The 18,547-nt window shown below is 40.5% G+C and overlaps 1 protein-coding gene across 2 annotated transcripts; it reads left to right on the top strand.

Moving 5' to 3' along the window:
- Positions 1-2: 2 nt before the first annotated feature.
- Btf3l4 (basic transcription factor 3 like 4) lies at positions 3-18,547 on the top strand. Of its 2 annotated transcripts, none has more exons than XM_029539930.1 (6): positions 3-30; positions 3,887-3,953; positions 8,352-8,465; positions 15,730-15,931; positions 16,846-16,905; positions 18,456-18,547. In XM_029539930.1, exons 2-6 carry the CDS (start codon positions 3,900-3,902, stop codon positions 18,500-18,502), a joined length of 477 nt encoding a protein of 158 aa, XP_029395790.1. In that variant the 5' UTR covers positions 3-30; positions 3,887-3,899; the 3' UTR covers positions 18,503-18,547. The 2 variants fall into 2 exon arrangements, with proteins under 2 accessions (XP_029395790.1, XP_021056189.1); XM_021200530.2 differs by lacking the exon at positions 3-30 and adding an exon at positions 854-957.

Here is an 18,547-nt window from a genome sequence, read left to right as displayed (position 1 = left end):
TATCCAGGCTTAGGGACACAGTCGGCTGAGGTGAGCCGAATTGGTGGGGGCTGGGGAAAGGTCCCGGAAAACCGTTGTTAATTACGTCTGACCTCTAGCCTAGCCCCTCCCTCCAAAGGACCACTACACCAAATATTCAAAATGCAAATTATTATCTATGAGATCAGCCTATCACAACAGAGGGCTTGGGATTTCCCGCCCCCTCTCACAAATTAAAACTACTGGACAACAGCATTTCATTGTTAGATTTGTTTGGGATTCCGAAGAGACCCGGTAAGCCCGTTTCGCTGTGCACGCGTCTGTGTCTTGCAGGCACGCACTTTGGAGGAGCGCTGAACCCTTTTATTCCCGCACTCGCATCCGCACGACTTCCACTCAGGCATGATGCAACCAACTGACATGAGGTCCAAGAAAGCCATGCCTGGGGCCTTTTATTGCACAACTGACGAGGTAGTCCGAGGGAATTGGGACATAAGTCACCTCCGTTAAATCTGTTGCTTTTTGTCTTGGGTCGAGTTACTACCTAACAAGTCAACTCCCGACGCCCCCTCCTGATGAGAGTCCATTAGAGCTCAATGCTTAGTGAAGGACATCCAAAGTGTACACCCGAACTAGACCCCACACCACCCTTCTGTTAAGTCCAAGACAAAAGCTAAGCGCAGACACAATGGGACGCTGAGGGCACCGCCGTCGTCTCCTCCAGGAAGCAGCGCTGCCCTCGTCCCCCGCCGCCAATCAGAATGGAGAGGTGCGCGAGGCAGGCTGGGCTTTGTAGTTGGGAGGCGCGCGCGCGGTGGCCGTGCCCACCCCCAGCCCGCCTCCCTCCCGCGGGCGAGGCGGGGCCGTGCGTCACGTGGGCCTCTCCCGCCGCCGCCGCCGCGGTCTTTCTCTGTCTCAGCTGAGGCAGCCATCTTGCTCTTGCCGCGTGCTGGTGTTGGAGGACCCTCCCCGCTGCAGGTGAGACCCCCGGCGGGCCCGCCACCCCACGGCCTCCGGCCGCTGCGCACGGTCTCCCCCCGCCCTCCCCTCTCGACACCCGCCGTCCGCTCCGGCTGCCACTTCCGCCGTGGCGCGGCGAGTGGGGGCGGAGGTGGCCGGCCGGGCCTGTCGGTTACGGGCGGCGCAGCTGGGGGTCGGCACCTGAGGGAAGGTCCCCAGCACCACCGCCCGCTGTGGAGGAGCCGGGCCCGGGCTCTGGCCGCTCAGGTCCAGACCCAGGAGGGTAGAACCCTCCTCGTCCCATCACTCATTATTTCACAACAACAGTGTCAGACGCTTTGAGCAGCAGATCTGTTGTCATCTCTTTTGCTCCTGCCCAAACTGAGGCTAGCACCCGGCCACCAAGCTCTTGGGGCCGAACTAGGTTGCAGCGCTCTTCACTTTGTAATGGAAGAGTTTGTTTACAAGTCTCTTGATTTTGAGACAGTTACCTATCCTTATAACCTCGTCACACTGCCTGATGATTGATGGCCAGGCACAGTGTTACACAGCTGGTGAATGGCGGTTTTAACTTCCGTTCCCACGTTCTTTCATTATACCTAATTAGTGGCCCTCTGGAAGAATGGTAACAATAGTTACCAACTACTGAGTGTCTTACCTGAATTTGATAATCTATGCTTTAGCCTTCAAATCTGTAAAGTACGTGATGATATACTTTTTTTTAATGCGGGAGTAACACAAGTACAAAGAAGCTAAATACCTTTCCAAAGCCCTAAGTGGTAAAACCTCACATAAAAAGTCAGGGCTGAAAGTTCAAATTATTATTATCTTTGTGTAAACATGATTAAAGTACCTGGATGCTTATAACTTGGGCAGCCAATAAATATTGATTCATCTCTGTATACTCTTTTCGGAAGTCCTTGAGAAAAGTGCAGAAAGGATTCTTGGATATTCCACTTAGTGATCATGTGGCCCTTGAAAGTCATTCTCCCTTTGGGACACAGAGAGGAACTTTCCAGGCCTTCCAGGCAGCTAACAATTTTGTTTATAATTTATGCCCTCCTGCACTAACAGGTATCTGAAATTACCTCACACTTGAAACAAGAATGGCAGGTACATTAAAGATATTAAGTAGGGATTAAACCAGGTGACCTTTGAGGTCTCAGGCTGAGTCTAAATGTCTTTTCCTATTTGAATCTCACACAGCCCAACTGGCTGTTGGATAAATTTCTCCATATTTCTCCTTCCCCTGCTGCTTTAACCTTCTAGATGCCCTAAAATTATGCCTTTTCCCTTAAAGACTCCTTAGGAATAAGATTTCTTAATTCTGTTATACTGACCACCTGAAATGGAATTATTCCTTCATTTACTCCATAAGAAAGAGTTAGTTTGTGCTTTGCTTTTGCTTTAAATAAGTCTGGTCTTTTTGTCTTTCCAACTGCCAACTCGTTTCTTTAGGAATGTTACCTAAAATGCAGAATAATCACAAAGGGCTTGTCCTGTGCTTAGTTTTAATATTCTCTCCTGACCTCCTTTTTGCAAGAAATTCCTTAAGTGCTGTGTTATTTCACTATAAGTTCATGGCTGTAGTTCTTTTGTGGATGTTTGAATGCAAGGTTGAGGTTTCTATCAGCACATTTCAGTCTGCTGCACAGCTAAGATTGGCACACACCTAAGACTGTTTGGATTCTACACACAACTCCCATGCAAGAGCTTTTACCTGCTTGACCATTGTGATACAATGTTGAACAAGTGAGAAGCCCTAGGTTCTAATTTTTATTTGTGAAATGGATTCAGCCTTACAGCTGTGATATATACAGGTCAGTTCTTTAAGTTCAGCGTCAGTACAGAATGGTTAGTAATTTACATGATCTTTGAGTCTTCTTTTTTCTTCTTTCAAATGTAAAAATCGGGATCCTTATCATCTGAATGATGCAATTACAAGGTTAGAATTATGAAAAAAGAGTTTAATAATAGCCTATTCCCTTATTCCCTCCTTCACGTCTCAGTAATTCTGTTAAGCCACAGAACAAGTAAAACAAGACTGTTAAATTAGCTTTTATTTGTTTTTAGAGCATGGTATGTTGTTTTCCATAGCAGGAGTGTTTTCAAAGCAGGACTAGAATTCATGATTTTAGAATGTCCTTAGAATCTTCAAAGGTCAAAATTTGCATAACTTATTTTTTCTCGTCTTGCCCCACTAACTTAATGTAACCAAGATACAAATGTAACAAGATACTATTTGATCTTTGTCAAATAGTACAGTGAGACATTTTACCTCTGATGCAATATCTTGTTGAGTGTGACATCATTGCAAGGTCTAGAATGAACTGGGGTGCTGCAGAATCAGTGAGTATTATTTGGAAATCTGGTCGCTTCCCACTATTAACACATCTGACCTTGAATAGAGGACGTGACTTCCTTGTTTGTTGACAGCCTGACAGCTCCATTATTCAATTTCTTCTTTGCCTAGCCTTTTTGTGTGTGTGCCATATTTATTTTTTATAAGAAATTCAGAATGTGATTCCAGAGAAAATGATCTACTTGAAGGTTTTGCTAATAACATTTGGTAACTGTTCTCTGCTGTGAAAGTCTGCAAGAAAAAGCTTGCTTGCCTGAAGAGATTTCATAATTGGTTAGGTTTTTCTGAATGCCAGAGAACTGAGTCATGTGTTAAGAATGAATCTTTAAATAGGCAACTTTGAATCCCATTCATTTGCTATTTGTATATTTGACTCCCGTGTGGTATTTAATTTTTTTTTTAAAAAAATTGGTTTGTGAAGCTAGAACAAGTTACCACTATTTATTAAGAATAGAGAAAGTATTGATATGACCATGATGTTAATGGATATTATACCAACTCAGTGAAGCAAAGATAATTGTTTATATAAATGATTTTTTAACTTGGTAAACAGTGAATTTAACAAATCTGTTTTCCCCCCCCCAGATTTACCAACAGCATGAATCAAGAAAAGTTAGCCAAACTTCAAGCTCAGGTCCGGATAGGGGGCAAGGTGAGTGCGGCGTAAGACAAACTAGTAGGAAAACATGTGATTGCCGGATAGTATCACTTCTGTGTACTGTAGTCCTTGAGACCAGAATCTTTTCAGTGATTAAAATCAGACCACATTCCTGTGTCTAGCTCTAAAGCAGGTAACTAGAAGATGCTTCTCTCCGATGGTGCCATGAAAATAGACCCCTTAGTTTGAATCCTCACCTTTTTATTTTGGCGTGTGTGTCTTTGTGTGTACAAATGTATGTGGACATTTGAGCATATGCAAGTGCACATGCATGTGGAGGCCCACGGGTGATGTGGGCTGGAGGTTTTCTCATTCATTCTTCATGTTGTATATCAAGGCAGAATCTCTTGCCAGCTGCTTCCAAGGGTTTCCTGTTTTCCATTTTCCACATGCAGGGGTAGTTTTCCCTTTATTTGTGGTCCAAAGCTCAAGAAGAATACTGTACCCTCATCTTTCTACACTGCAATATTTGCAAAAAGAGAAAGAACAATACTTACTTCATACATGGATTGATGTGTAGAAAAGTCAGAGAGGACAATATATAACAGGTTGTGTTTTTTGTTTTTGTTTTTTTTGTTTTTTTTTTTTTTGGTTTTTCAAGACAGGGTTTCTCTGTGTAGCCCTAGCTGTCCTGGAACTCACTTTGTAGACCAGGCTGGCCTGGAACTCAGAAATCCGCCTGCCTCTGCCTCCCGAGTGCTGGGATTAAAGGCATGCACCACCACGCCCGGCTATATAACAGGTTTTAACCATGCTTTTCATCAATCATAACCACAGATCTTCAGCATAAACATAGAGGGAGAAGGGAAGAAGTGACCAGTACTTTTCCTCTGATAAAGTTGGATGATGTCAGTTCATATAACACACTGAAAGCCACAAATGGTCACATTGTAGCACATGCAAAACTAAAGGTTTGTAACAACTAGATAAGACCTGGAAAGGACTGATGACCCCATCACAATTACATTTATTCATCTATTTAGTGTGTGTTTATGTGTGTATACTTATGGACACATGGCATGTGTGGGGGCCATAGGTAAGCATTATATATCTTCTGTTGCTCACTACCATATATATAATGTGTGTGTGTGTGTGTGTGTGTGTGTGTATATGTGTGTGTGTAATGTGTATACACACAGACAGATCTGAGTACAATTTGCAGGAGTCAATGCTCTTCTTTCACCATGTGGGTTCTGGGGATTGAACTAAAGTTAACAGGCTTTAATTTGCTGAGCCATCTCACCAGTCCCACCTTTTTTTGATATGTTTTTTTTTACTGAACCTGAAGCTTGCTGATTTGATTTAGTTAGATTGGCTGGTGAGTGAGCTTCTAGAATCCTGTCTCCACCTTTCAGTGTGGTTACAGGTGTACATTGCCATCCTTAATTTTTAAGTTGGTTGCCCATATTCAGTTCCTTATGTTTGGCACAAGCACTTGATTTACTGAGTCATATCCCCAGCCCCATAAGTATTTTTAATGTAGTGATTGGTACATGCATGAATTTATCTACTGTTAACTGAATACTTAATTCGTACCAGGCATAGTAAATAAACACGTTTTTTGCTTTTGACATTGACATAGCTCAGCATAGAAGAGTCATGCCCACAAGTACAATGAAGAATAGCAAGTATTGTAATGAAGACCAAGTGTTTACTTTAGGAGAATCATGCTGGGACTTAAAGGATAAATAAGAATCTAATCACTAGACCAGCAAATGAAAGAGTTAGTGAGAGGTAAGCTAAAATTGGGGATATGATTTGCCTCTGTGCATTCGCACATAGGGTGCTGAGAGAACTTGGAGCTTTACACTGCTAGCTTTAGTTTGGTATGGCTAGTTTAGAGTATACAATGGATAGAGAATGGTAGCCATGAGGTGAACAGGTAGTTTGTTTTTAAGATTTATTTATTTATCTATTTATTTATTTATATGAATATAGATGGTTGTGAGCCACTGTGTGGTTGCTGGGAATTGAACTCAGGACCTTTGGGAGAACAGACAGTGTTCTTAACCACTGAGCCATCTCTTCAGCCCCCACAGTGGACAACTTTTGAAGGATTTTAAGAAGGAAATGGCTGGGTGTGGTGGCACTGGCTTTTAATTCCTCTGAGTTTGAGGACGGCCTCACCATTTTAGAACTGGTGGCAATGTGAAAAACAGGATGAAATGGGATCAAATAGAGAACAGTCTAGAAGCTGTTGCGTACAACATGGTACACAAATTTAGGGGTTGGACTGACATAATTTAATGAAAGATGGGTGTGGGGAGATGAAGGGCATAGAGAAGAATTGAGAGTTTCCCAGGCTTTTATTTAATGTGGGACTGTGGTGTTACCAACTATAAAATCTAGAAGATAAGGAACTCCTATTTGTGAATTGTTACATCTATAGACATGTTGAACTTTTTGTTTTTTGGGGGGGCGCAGGGGGGAGCAGGTTCCCTAAAGTCCATGTTGCTCAAGAATTGATATGTTGATTGGACTAGGACTAGCTTCAAACCTTGTTTTTTTTTGGCAGGGGGGTGTGTGGTTTTTTCGAGACAGGGTTTCTCTGTGTAGCCCTGGCTGTCCTGGAACTCACTCTGTAGACCAGGCTGGCCTCACACTCAAATCCCCCTGCCTCTGCCTCCCAAGTGCTGGGATTAAAGGTGTGCGCCACCACTGCCTGGCTTTAGCCTCAAACTTTTAAACAATCCTGCCTCTGCATTTTTGCATGCTGGGATTATAGGTAAATTTAATTGAAGTACCTTTTCAGTAGAGTAGCTCTGCACGGTGGCATACCCTGCCATCACAGCACACTGAATTGCAGACTGCCTCACTAGGTAGCAAGACACTGTCTCAGAAATGTAGCGCAGGCAAGCTAGCTAGCCCCGAGTTAGGAATGCTTCACAAAGAAATGACCAGCTATGAAAAGAGTGATCTGTTACAACTGTCAGCAGAACCTTTGCAACCAGAGCTTTTTTTCTCCTACTGGGATTGCTGAGAGAGAACCCCAGCTTTATTCTGGAAGTCCCTGAGGACCTCTGCAGGAGCTGTTAAGAAACTAAGACCCTGTTCACCTTCTGTCACTCTTTATTTCAGAAACTTAGGCTTTTGGTAGTATTTCAGCCCTGATGTTGGCTACATTTTTTAAAACTGATCCAGGAAATTAATCCATTATTTTAAATAAATAATATTTAAAATATTTATTTTAAATATATTTTTAAAGAAGGCATTGGGACCCCTGAAGCTGGAGTTATGGGCAATTGTGGGTTGCCTGACATGGGTGCTAGGATTTGAAGAGCAACAAGTGCTCTTAACCACTGAGCAATATCTCCACCACTGAATTTCTAGTTATCAATAGAGAAATTAACTTTTTCTGACTTAGTAAATAGTTATAATTCTTAACTTCAGGCCAAAATTCTGACTTATCATCATATATCACATCTAACCCATCAAATTATTTTTGTCTTCATAACATTCTGACCATCCTCAGGCACTACCACAACTCTCATCTCTCACCATCCTTGTGCACCAGCCCCCAGCTGGTCTCATTATAGCCTCCAGGTCCAGTTTTCATGTAGCAACCTTAGATGGGAGTAAACAGGTCAGATGAACTGTCAGTAGCTTCCTATTACAATGAGAATAAGATTGAGCACCTACCTGTGAGATTCTAATCTACATGGTGTGGCCCTCGTATGCCTGTCTGGTTTCATTTCCTTCTCCCTTCCTCTTTATTTGCTCTGCTCTGGCCACATGGGCACCTCTCTGTGTCTAGAAGACAAGTCCGTCTTGTGTGGCTCTGCTTGGATCTTTCCTTCCTGATTGTGGGCCTCATTTCTAGGGAGACACTGCTTTGTTCTTTTACCATTTTGGTTTATTCTGTGTTTGGTTTATTTGTTTCTTATCTTTGCCCTGTTTGAAATGATCTATTTAAGTACTTTTTTATTATAATATAGGAATGTAAGTAAAATCTTGACGTTTTCATTTCTAGATTCTTAGACTCTGGAGAACTCAGTAATAGGAATTTAATTCTCAATATGTAATAGTTTCTGAGATTTTAGACCATCCTTAGATTTTATTGGCAGGGGCTGACAGGCATTCTATGAAAGTATTCAATGCTTGAAAGTTGTTATTAAGCATACTAAATGGCCTTAGAGTTATAAAGTCTGTTCTATTAACAAACAGTATTTTGAAACAGAATCTATTGAAATAATAAAATCTAGACATTAAAAAGGAGTAATAACTACTACACCTGCCCTTTAGTTGTTGGCTGAATATCACAACTCTGTGTGGTCTTGTTAATCACTGCTATCTGGTTAGTTTTTCCATGTGAAGTTTAGATTGTGGCCAGGGGGATGCGGTTCTGTAGCCAGTTGTTATGCTTAGTAACACCTCTGCTTGATTATTTTCCAGGGTACAGCTCGCAGGAAGAAGAAGGTGGTACATAGGACAGCTACTGCTGATGACAAAAAGCTTCAGAGTTCACTAAAGAAACTGGCTGTGAACAATATAGCTGGTATTGAGGAGGTATGAACACGTGGAAACCAGATCATAGAGAATAGCACACGCACAGGCCTTCTGACTTCTCACATTAACACTAGCTTGGAAGACTCATGCTTCATGTACATGTCCTTGAAAGAATGTAGTGGTTGGATTTGCTTAGGGATGAAATTACTTTAGTACACAGGGCGTGTTTCTTCACACTCTCAGGCTTAAGTATTTGCATGCATGACAGTTACAAAACTGCTCTTGAACTTCAGTGTAAAGTAAGATTTCTTTCTCTGGTTTGCTTTGTTTCTATGGGCCACTCTGTATGCTGGACTAGCCTCTAATTTGTGATCTTGCCTCCTTAGTTTTGGTATTTAACAGAGTATTTGGCCTAGTGCCTAGCAAGTTGTTCTTTCTAATGATGTAGAAGTAAAGCCCCCCCTTTTTTTTTAAGTGAGACTTTTTACCATAAATTCATCTTTCTGTACTATAAAGTCTCTATTATGTCATCCAAAACCATCTAGCAGTAGTTTTATGTGGATTTGGTTTCCTCCCTGTCTGTCTTTCTTATTTTTATTATTTATTTATTTTGGTATTTTCAAGACAGTGTCTCACTGTGTAGCCCTGGCTGTCCTAGAAGTTACTATGTAGACCAGGCTGGCCTCAAACTCAGAGATCTGCTGCCTTTGCCTCTCAAGTGCTGGGGTTAAAGGCTTGTTTTTTTTTTTTTAAGCTGTTGTCTCACTGGATAGCTGCCTGTTCCTCAATAGTGCATTCAGCTGGTTGGATTTACTAAGACTCTTTCAAAAAGATAACTTTTAAAAGTCTATTGTTTTCTCATTAATGTGACAAAATACTTGACCAAAGTGTCTTGACGGAAGGGTTTATTTGGCTCCTGGTTTGAGAATGCAGACCATCATGGTGGGGAAGGTCTAGGTAGGAACATGGACCCAGGCCATGTTGAGTGGGTCTCACTGTAGCTTTGGCTGGCCTGGAACTTACAGTGTAGACCAGGCTAGTCTTGAACTCAGAGATCTCCCTACCTCTGCTTCCAGAATGCTGGATTTAAGGTATGAAATATCCCATCTGGCTATCACTGAGGTTCTAATAATATGAGCATCCCAGAGACAAGGCATGACATGGCAGAGTGCTCCACATGCATGTACATGCAGATGATCAAATTAACTTCCTTTAAATCTACCTTCACAATCAGTATTGATAAAATCATAGAAAATGTACAACATATGCACTTATTCCTTTCTGTTTGAGGTGACAGCATTCTTAGATAAAAATTAGGCTGTGATTTGCATAACTAATTTCAAGGTTTTTTCTGAGCTGTTGAAAGCTTTTATATATTGTCCTTTAAAATATGTATTTATTCATGATGGAGAGCTGGTGATGTGTGGAGATGAAAGAAAAATTTTTTGAAAGTTGGCAATTGTCTACTATGTGTGTCCTAGGAGTCTTACTCAGGTCATTAGACTTGGCAGCAAGCACCTTTACCTGCTGAGCTATCTTTCTGGCCCCAGAGCTTTTATAATTTGTATTGACCTAATATTTCAGAGAAGCTGGGTGTGGTGATGCATGCCTTTAATCTCAACACTTGCTGAGGTAGGGGAGAGCAGAGACAAACAGATCCCTGACTTTGAGGCTTGCCTGGTCTTTAGAGTTAGTCCCAGGGCAGCAGGGACTACACAGAGAAATCCTATCTTGGAAAAAAAAAAAAATCAGCTAGTCTCAGTCATGGATATATTACAGAGAAAAGTCACTCTGAAACCTAATTTTAACTTCTTTCGGATGATATAGCTCAGTGATAAAGTACTTGCCAACATATCTGAGTCCTTGGGTTTAATCCTAACAACACTATAAATATTTATTACCTTGAGTGAAAGCCACAACTTAGTAGTAAGTTACAACAGACAGAAACTCGAATAATACCAAAGCTAACATAACTGAAAATGTTTACGAAGTTTTAGCTCTACTCCTTTTTCTATCTCCAACCCATCCATATATCCAATCTCATCCCTGCTGATATTTTGGAGCAGATAGTTATTTTGTCAGTTCTCTAGTGCTCCGTGGAATGTTTCACAGTATCCCAGGCCTCTGTCTACTAATTGTTACCCCCAACACTGTAGTGGTAACAGTCAAAAATGTCCCTGTGATCCCAGCCCTTTGGAATTTGCACCCTAGTACAAGTTCATACCAACTTTGACTGGATGGAAAGACCCTGTCTCAAAAACGGTCACTACCACAATAAAAAAAAAAAATTATTTCTAAATATTGTGAGATGGTTCTTTGAAGGGAAGAAAATTACCTTTGGCAGAGAAACATTTGTATAGAGAAATAAAAAGTATATTTCTCTTGTATAGATTAATGTGTGTGTGTGTGTGTGTTTGTAGATTAGTGTTTTGCCTACATGTGTGTCTATTAGAGCCCCTGGAGCTGGAGTTACAGGCAGTTATGAACTGCCTTGTGAGTACTGGGAATTGAACGTAGGTCCTCTGAAAAAGTAGCCAGTGCTCTTAACCACTTAAGCTATCTTTCCAGCCCCAATATTTTTGAGAACATTTATTTGTTTTTATTTTACGTGTATGCATGCTTTGTCTGTAGCATTTGTGTTCACTACATGCATGCCTGGTGCCCAGATAGGTCATAAGAGGCCACTAGATCACCAAAACTGGAGTTATGGGTGGTTGTGAGCCACAGTGTGGGTACAGGGAACTGAACCCAGGTCTTCTGGTAGAGTAACAAGTGCTCTTAACCATTGAGCCATTTCTCCTGCCCATGTTTTGTTTTGTGAGATAAGGTCTCATTATGTAGCCCAGGTTAGCCTTAATCTTTCGATAGTCTTTTCTGCCTCAGCCTCCTCAGCTGGGATTATAAGTGTAGACCACTCATCCCGCTTTGTGGTGTTGACTTTGTCCATGTAGTATCACCAAGGATATGTATTTCTAACTGCTTGGTTTTGTTCAAATTCAGAAGAATCTATAGCTGTTTGTCCTACACCTTAGCCTCCAGAGTCCTGTGTGTATATGTTATGTGTACATGTGTGTGGAGGTGCATGCATGTATGCATGCTTTCTATTATTTTCTGCCTTATTCCTTTGAAACAGGATACTTTACTGAATCTGGAGCTAGGCTGGCAGCCAGGAAGCTCCTGCAATCCTCATGCCTCCCTCTTTCCCCCCAAGTGTTAGGGCTATAGAGAGCAGTGTAGTTACTCCCAGCTTTCTCTATGGGTTTTGGGGATTTGAACTCAGGTCTTAATGCTTGCACAGTAAGTGATCTTACTCACCTAGCCATTTTCCAGCTCCTATGATCCTTCAAATTGCAATTTATTAAAATAAATGTTTCATAATGAAATAAGGACACAGTAATTTTTCTTTTGGAGGTATTGGAAATTCAACACTCTATTACTGAGCTACATCTTCAGCTCTAGTTAGTAATTGTTTAACTACTATCATACTGATAATGCTGTGCTTTATGTGGCCATGGTTCTGTTGCAACTGAAATTGTCACACTGAAGAGCTTAATGGCAGTCAACACTTTATGCATGTCTACTGAATACTAACCATTTTGCCAGAGGTGTTACAGAAAGTATTACTCTCATAACCTCTGTCATTTCTTTTTTTGTTTTGTTTTGTTTTGGGTTTTTCAAGACAGGGTTTCTCTGTATAACCCTGGCTGTCCTGGAACTCACTTTGTAGACCAGGCTGGCCTTGAACTGAGAAATCTGCCTGCCTCTGCCTCCCAAGTATTGGGATTAAAGGCGCACGCCACCACTCCTGGCTCCCACCTCTGTCATTTCTAAGTTACAGCCATGTGGGAAACTAATTAGACAGCTAGCCATATAAATATGTTACTCCATTTCAGCTTCATAGCACCTGATAAGCGACTAGTTACAAATCAGAGAGCTGATGCTTGCAGTTTCACCAGCCTCTGGCATCCTACCTAACAAGGATTGGAATTCTAGATTTGAACTAAGGAATGTTAAAAACCAGAGTTGATACTATGTTAAGATAGCTGGCTTTTGATCTTTTCAGTTATACTTTCTTGTTTTTAGCCTTTTCCTCTTCTCTTGTATCTTCCACATTACTTCCCCACCCCCAAACAGCTAATGCCCCCCTGCCCCCCAAATAAACCTGTCTTATGGCCTGGAAGAGAAGAAAGAAACAAACAAGAAAGAAAACTCATAAATGCATTGGTTTTGATCCTATTTTGGCTTCTTTGTAGCCAGTGAGATATATATTCTTCACATATTTATAATGTTTTTCTTTCCCATTTGACCTATATTCTGAGACAAGTAATTGTCAAGTTTGCATAGAATTGGATTTTTATAAATAAATAAATAAATGTTTTGAGCAAGAAGATGGCATAGTAGACAGGAAACCAAACAATAAGTTGAGAAACTAGTTCATTTCAAGTACTTAGTTCATACTTGGTTCACACTTAGCCAGCTGTTTGTCTTTGGGTATATTGTTTAACCAAGAATACTGTCCTGTATTTACTCCTCTAGCATAAAGAACAATATAGATTTCAAATCAATTATGACTTCAATGTTTGTAAGTCAAGAATGTCTCAAATTCCAATATTGTCATTTTTCATGCCCAGAAGTGTTTGTAGAAATTCTTTATTGAACCATGTGATTTGGAAAACACCATTGAACAATTCTCCCTTTACTCTTGTCTCTTAGTAATCCATGGGACTTGAGTAAATCAAAGGCACCACCCTTCGTATCCACTGTTAACCTCCCAGAGCTCCCCGGATTTTAGCCACTTTAACATTTAACTTTTCTACCAAAGCTGCTGTCATTTTTAGAATAATGTGCTTTGTCTTCTAAGACTGCCGTCAATTGAGTTACGGCGCCATTTGTTTAAAGCAGCAGCATTGAACACTTACTGTGTGTGATGCACTTCAAAGAACCTTAGATAAACCTATTATATAACACACAACTGTAATTCCAGCACTTCGGAGGCAGAGGCTGGTGGATTTCTGTAAATTCAAGGTCAGGAAGGACTACATAGTGAGACTGTATCAGAACAAACAAAACATAAAAAGATCCTTAAATATAGTCCAGTGCTGAGAAAAGGAAGGGTATAAAATTAAATAGTGATTTTTGTCACACACACAATTAGAAGTGACTTGTGGGGTTATTTTGTAATTTCCGGGGTTAGCTGTAATTTCTCTGCTTAGAGTATTGCTGAAACTTGGAGTTCCTTTCTCCCCCTCCCTCCCTGTGCTGTCCGTGGTGGTGACCCCTCTGAAAAAGAGAAGCCACTTCCCACTGTCCCTGAGCACAAGGGCAAGGGCAGTTCTGCACCTCTAAGTAGGTAAGTGTTAACACGCCTGACCTCTTAATATAATAAGCAGGTGGCACCAAGGTGACTTTTAGAGTGGAATCAACTTCATGGTGGAACGACATTGTTTACACATTTAACTTGTGTAAATGAGATCATACCAACCCATGACAAAAAATGCAGAAAGGAAATACATGAGAGAGAAATACAATTTAAATAGCATGCATTCACTCTTCTGTTTCTGTAAACCCCAAGGCAGTGGAATAAATTAATCTGAAGTCATCAATTCAAGTTGGTAAAAGCAGGATGGTGTTAAAGAACTCCCAATTATTAACAAAACATGTTCTGGTGGGTAAGTGTGTAGGAGAGCTTTGTTTGCAGAAATTAATGAATGTGGCTGAGAAGGAATATTTAAGAATTAGAGAAAACTGTCAGGCCTGTTGGTACAAATCTGTAGTCCCGGATATTTAGAAACCTGAGGCAGGAGAATCAATAATAAAGACCAGCCTGAAAACTTAGAATTTATCTGAATGGATCAGTGGGTAAGAGCACTGACTGCTCTTCCAGAGGACCTGGGTTTAATTCCCAGAACTCACATGGCAGCCCACAACTTCCTGTAACTCTAGTTCCAGGGGACCTGACTCCCTCACATAGACATACATGCAGCTAACAATGCACATAAAGTAAAAAGGTAAAGAGCTAAGGATGACCTGAGCTCAGTGCCTGGACTAATACCCCAGAGGGTGCAAAGCAAACCTGCAGCACAACTGTAGCCCCAGCTGTTTGAGGGGCTCCCCTGAGGACAGCATCACAAGATCCCTGTGGCTGACTTTTGCTTGTTTGTCTGTCTGTCTGTCTGTAAGTATGTATTAGGGGTGGACAAGAAAACTAGTGATGTGAGTTAGATCCTGGGAACTCCACAGGTGAAAGAAAGAAGAGGTACAGTGCTGCCTCTGACCTCGGCATGTGCAGCCCCCATCGTGCCATGTACGTGATGGAAATAAAGTTAAAAGCAAGGCAGCAGTAGTGGTGTACGCCTTTAATCCCAGCACGTGGGAGGCAGAGGCAGGCGGATTTCTGAGTTTGGGGCCAGCCTGGTCTACAGAGTGAGTTCCAGGACAGCCAGGGCTACACAGAGAAACCCTGTCTCAGAAAAAGAAAGGAAAGAAAGGAAAGAAAGGAAAGAAAGGAAAGAAAGGAAAGAAAGGAAAGAAAGGAAAGAAAGGAAAGAAAGAAAGAAAGAAAGAAAGAAAGAAAGAAAGAAAGAAAGAAAGAAAGAAAAAGGAAAGAAAAAGGAAAGAAAAATGGGAAAGAAGGAAGGAAGGAAGGATGGCTGGCTGGCTGACTAACTATTAAACCTCCCGAGGTTCCTGTACACATGTGGTACGTATGTACACATTTAAAACAAAGCAAAATACATTACGACATATACCTTTATTCCCAGCACTCAGAGGCAAGCAGAGTTCTAAGCCAAGCAAAGATACATTTCGAGACTCTCTTAAAAGACAGAAACAAACAAAAAGAATAACAGTAAAAACTAGGTTGAAATTTTGGTAAATTTACTGAGCTTCTAAGAAGTAAAATGCTTGGCTCATTAGATTTCTGTGTCATCTATGTGGGTTTCTCAGTAGTTATTTTTACTTCATACTTTTCCCGCCTTCCATTCTGTCTTCTAAGTAAGAGGCTACCCTCTTAAGTGGTAATTGCACCGATTTTGTTTGAGTAACTAATAAGAAGTTGGTTCATGAATGTAGTTCTACTTAAGAAAAAAAAGTGACCATGAACTTCCTCCACCTGAGGCCTGAGTTACTATTTCATAACCACTCCAATAATCTGTACTAGCCAGCACCACTGTAATCCATTATAAGACTCTTTCTCTGCCATATTTACTGCTGAGACAATTAGTACTATATAGGATTGCTACTATGTAAGATAAAACTGCTTTTTAAAAAGATACTTGTAGTTGAGTCTAACGTGTGAAATACATTGTTTTCTGTGCCCATTCAGGTGAACATGATTAAAGACGATGGCACAGTTATTCATTTCAACAATCCCAAAGTCCAAGCTTCCCTCTCCGCTAACACCTTTGCAATTACTGGTCATGCCGAAGCCAAACCAATTACAGAAATGCTTCCTGGAATATTAAGTCAGCTTGGTGCCGACAGCTTAACGAGCCTTAGAAAGTTAGCTGAACAGTTCCCACGACAAGGTATGTATTTCAATTTAGTACTTTTCCCTTCTTCCCTGCTGTCATTAAAAACAAACAAACAAACAAAAACCTAATAATGTTAAAAGCACCCCTTCTGGAACTAGGGCCTAGCTCAGTTGACAGTCCTAACTTTGTATGCATGACATTCTGGTTCAGTCCCCAGCAGTACTAGGTATGATGGCACACACTTATATTTCCAGTAGAAGTTCGGGGTTATCCTCAGCTGTATAGGGAAATTGAAGTTAGCCTTTACCCGAGACTGTTTCAAAAACAAACAACAAAAGGTGTTTTACTTAAACTGAGAGGATTTTCCTCAGTAGGTAATTCTTTTACTTTTTATAATGTCATTTGTGTGTTTCATAAAACTTGTAGTTTCTTTTTTAATTAATGAAGTGTGTCATAGAATATTCAGATACAGTATTATCGATTGCTACTATGATTACCATCATAAATAATGATAATCATCAATTCTGAATTTTCAGATCGGTTTTTATTTCATGCATGTCTTGTTGCCTCTAATGATAAAAGAGCCTGTATTTCAGTAGTCATATGGTCATACTGCATAGCTAGGTACTTAGATCAAAATAAGTGGTAAATAAGTCTCAAATATTTTTTTTAGTTGGAGAATAATAAAGGATACAAAGGAGGATACCTTTGTTTAGACTTGTCAAAATCTACATTTTATATGTAACTTTTACCTTTACTACACATTGGAATTACCAGCTGTACTGTATATATTTAATTCAAGTTAAACTTTTATTGTTTTTAGTGTTACTAAGCAAAAAAAAAAGTGAATTTTAGATTGTCTGTATTCAACAGCCACATGGGACTTAGACAAAGAGGAGATGAGTACTGGAGGTGTTCTGTGAGGCTCTTTGTTCTCAGTGACTAATACTCAAATAAACTTTTTGTAGTATTGGATAGTAAAGCACCCAAACCGGAAGACATCGATGAAGAGGATGATGATGTTCCAGGTAAAGGACATTTTCTCAGTGTTAAAGTTTGTCTCAGACCAGTGAGACTGATCTAGGAAAGATGCTTGCTTGCTGACAACTTGACCCTGGGACCCACACCATAGAAGGGGAGAACCAGCAACACAAGTTGCCTTCTGACCTACACCTGCACATGCACACATACATACACAAATGCAACACACACATAAAATAATACAGTGTAATTTTTAAAATTAAGAAAAAGTGATTTATTTTCTTTTACTTTCTGCATAGATGACTTTCAGAATTGTTTTTGTTTGTTTGACTGAATATCAGTTGATTTAGAGTGAGAGTGATAGCGGTAGGTTTCTAGCTAGGTATTAGCTGGCTTAGAAGACCCTGGAGATGGACCCTAATCAGCCTAAAAAACCAAGGACTGGAACTTCAGGTCAGAAAAATGTCCCTTAAGTCCTATCTCTGCCATTACATAATACTATCCAAGCCTGGTTCTAAGAATGCTAAACCTTGTAAAAGATTACTGGATAGCAGAAAGCTATCTGATAAAGAACAAAGACACACTATTGCCTTCTATTTGTGTCAAACCAAACAGGCCTGTCACTCACCTGAACAGAACAAAGACCCTCAAGAAAAGCTGTTTGTTCTGGGACTTGAGAAATGGGAGACTGCTGCATGCCTGATATGCAGCCTGGGTGACACTTGCCTCTCAAGTGTATGCTCTACTTGATTGCAAATGTAGTTGCCTGTCTTTTATGCTGTTTCTTTGTGTTTTATCTAAATTCTTTAGACAGAGGTCACAAAGAACAGGGAATCCAAACTGAGATCCCCATAATAGGATATACATGAATACAGAAGTCCCTTCCTCATTCAGAACTTAGGATCACAAAATATTCCACAAAGCTCTGCTGCCTGCATATATTAAACTGAAATCACTATGATTATCAATATACATTGTTATTGCTGAAAATTTTTGTTGAGGGGCTAGAGAAATGACTCAGCAATTAAGAGCACTGGCTTCTTTTCCTGAGGACCTGGATTCAATTTCCAGCATTCATATGAAAGCCCACAACCTCCTGTAATACCAATTCCAGGGGATCCAACACCCTCTTTGAGAACTGCATGCTCGTGGCACACAGACATACATTTGGGCACAATACCTATACAAATAAAAATAATAAAATAATTTTTAAAAATTCTTGGCATTATAACTGATTATTTACCTTAGTTATTTTTGCATAAACTTTTAAAAGCCATTTCCTTAAGATTGCTGTTTTATAAAAGTCATTATAGCCGGACATGCTGGCGAATGCCTTTAATCCCAGCACTCAGGAGGCAGAGGCAGGCGGATTTCTGAGTTCAAGGCCAGCCTGGTCTACAGAGTGAGTTCCAAGACAAGCCACGGCTATACAGAGAAACCCTGTCTCGAAAAACCAAAAAAAAAAAAAAAAAAAAAGTCATTATTACTGAAATGCGCTAGTTTGTTTTCATCTTTTCTGCTATTTGACTAATTCTAGTTGCAACTATTTTGACTCATTTGTATTTTACTTATTTTTTTTTTCCTTTCTCTTTGTCAGATCTTGTAGAAAATTTTGATGAAGCGTCGAAAAATGAAGCTAACTAAAATCCTCTGGGTTTTGGATGCTGGCATGGACTAGATTTAACAATC

The sequence above is a fragment of the Mus pahari genome, chromosome 6 (assembly GCF_900095145.1).
Source record: "Mus pahari chromosome 6, PAHARI_EIJ_v1.1, whole genome shotgun sequence".
Taxonomy (NCBI): Eukaryota; Metazoa; Chordata; class Mammalia; order Rodentia; family Muridae; genus Mus; species Mus pahari.
This window is presented reverse-complemented; position numbering and strand designations above follow the sequence as displayed.

Coding starts and splice junctions, on each gene's coding strand:
- Btf3l4 (XM_029539930.1), top strand. CDS start 3,900: ATGAATCAAGAAAAGTTAGCCAAACTTCAAGCTCAGGTCCGGATAGGG. Junction 8,466..15,729: donor ATATAGCTGGTATTGAGGAG/GTATGAACACGT, acceptor GTGCCCATTCAG/GTGAACATGATTAAAGACGA. Junction 16,906..18,455: donor AGAGGATGATGATGTTCCAG/GTAAAGGACATT, acceptor TCTCTTTGTCAG/ATCTTGTAGAAAATTTTGAT.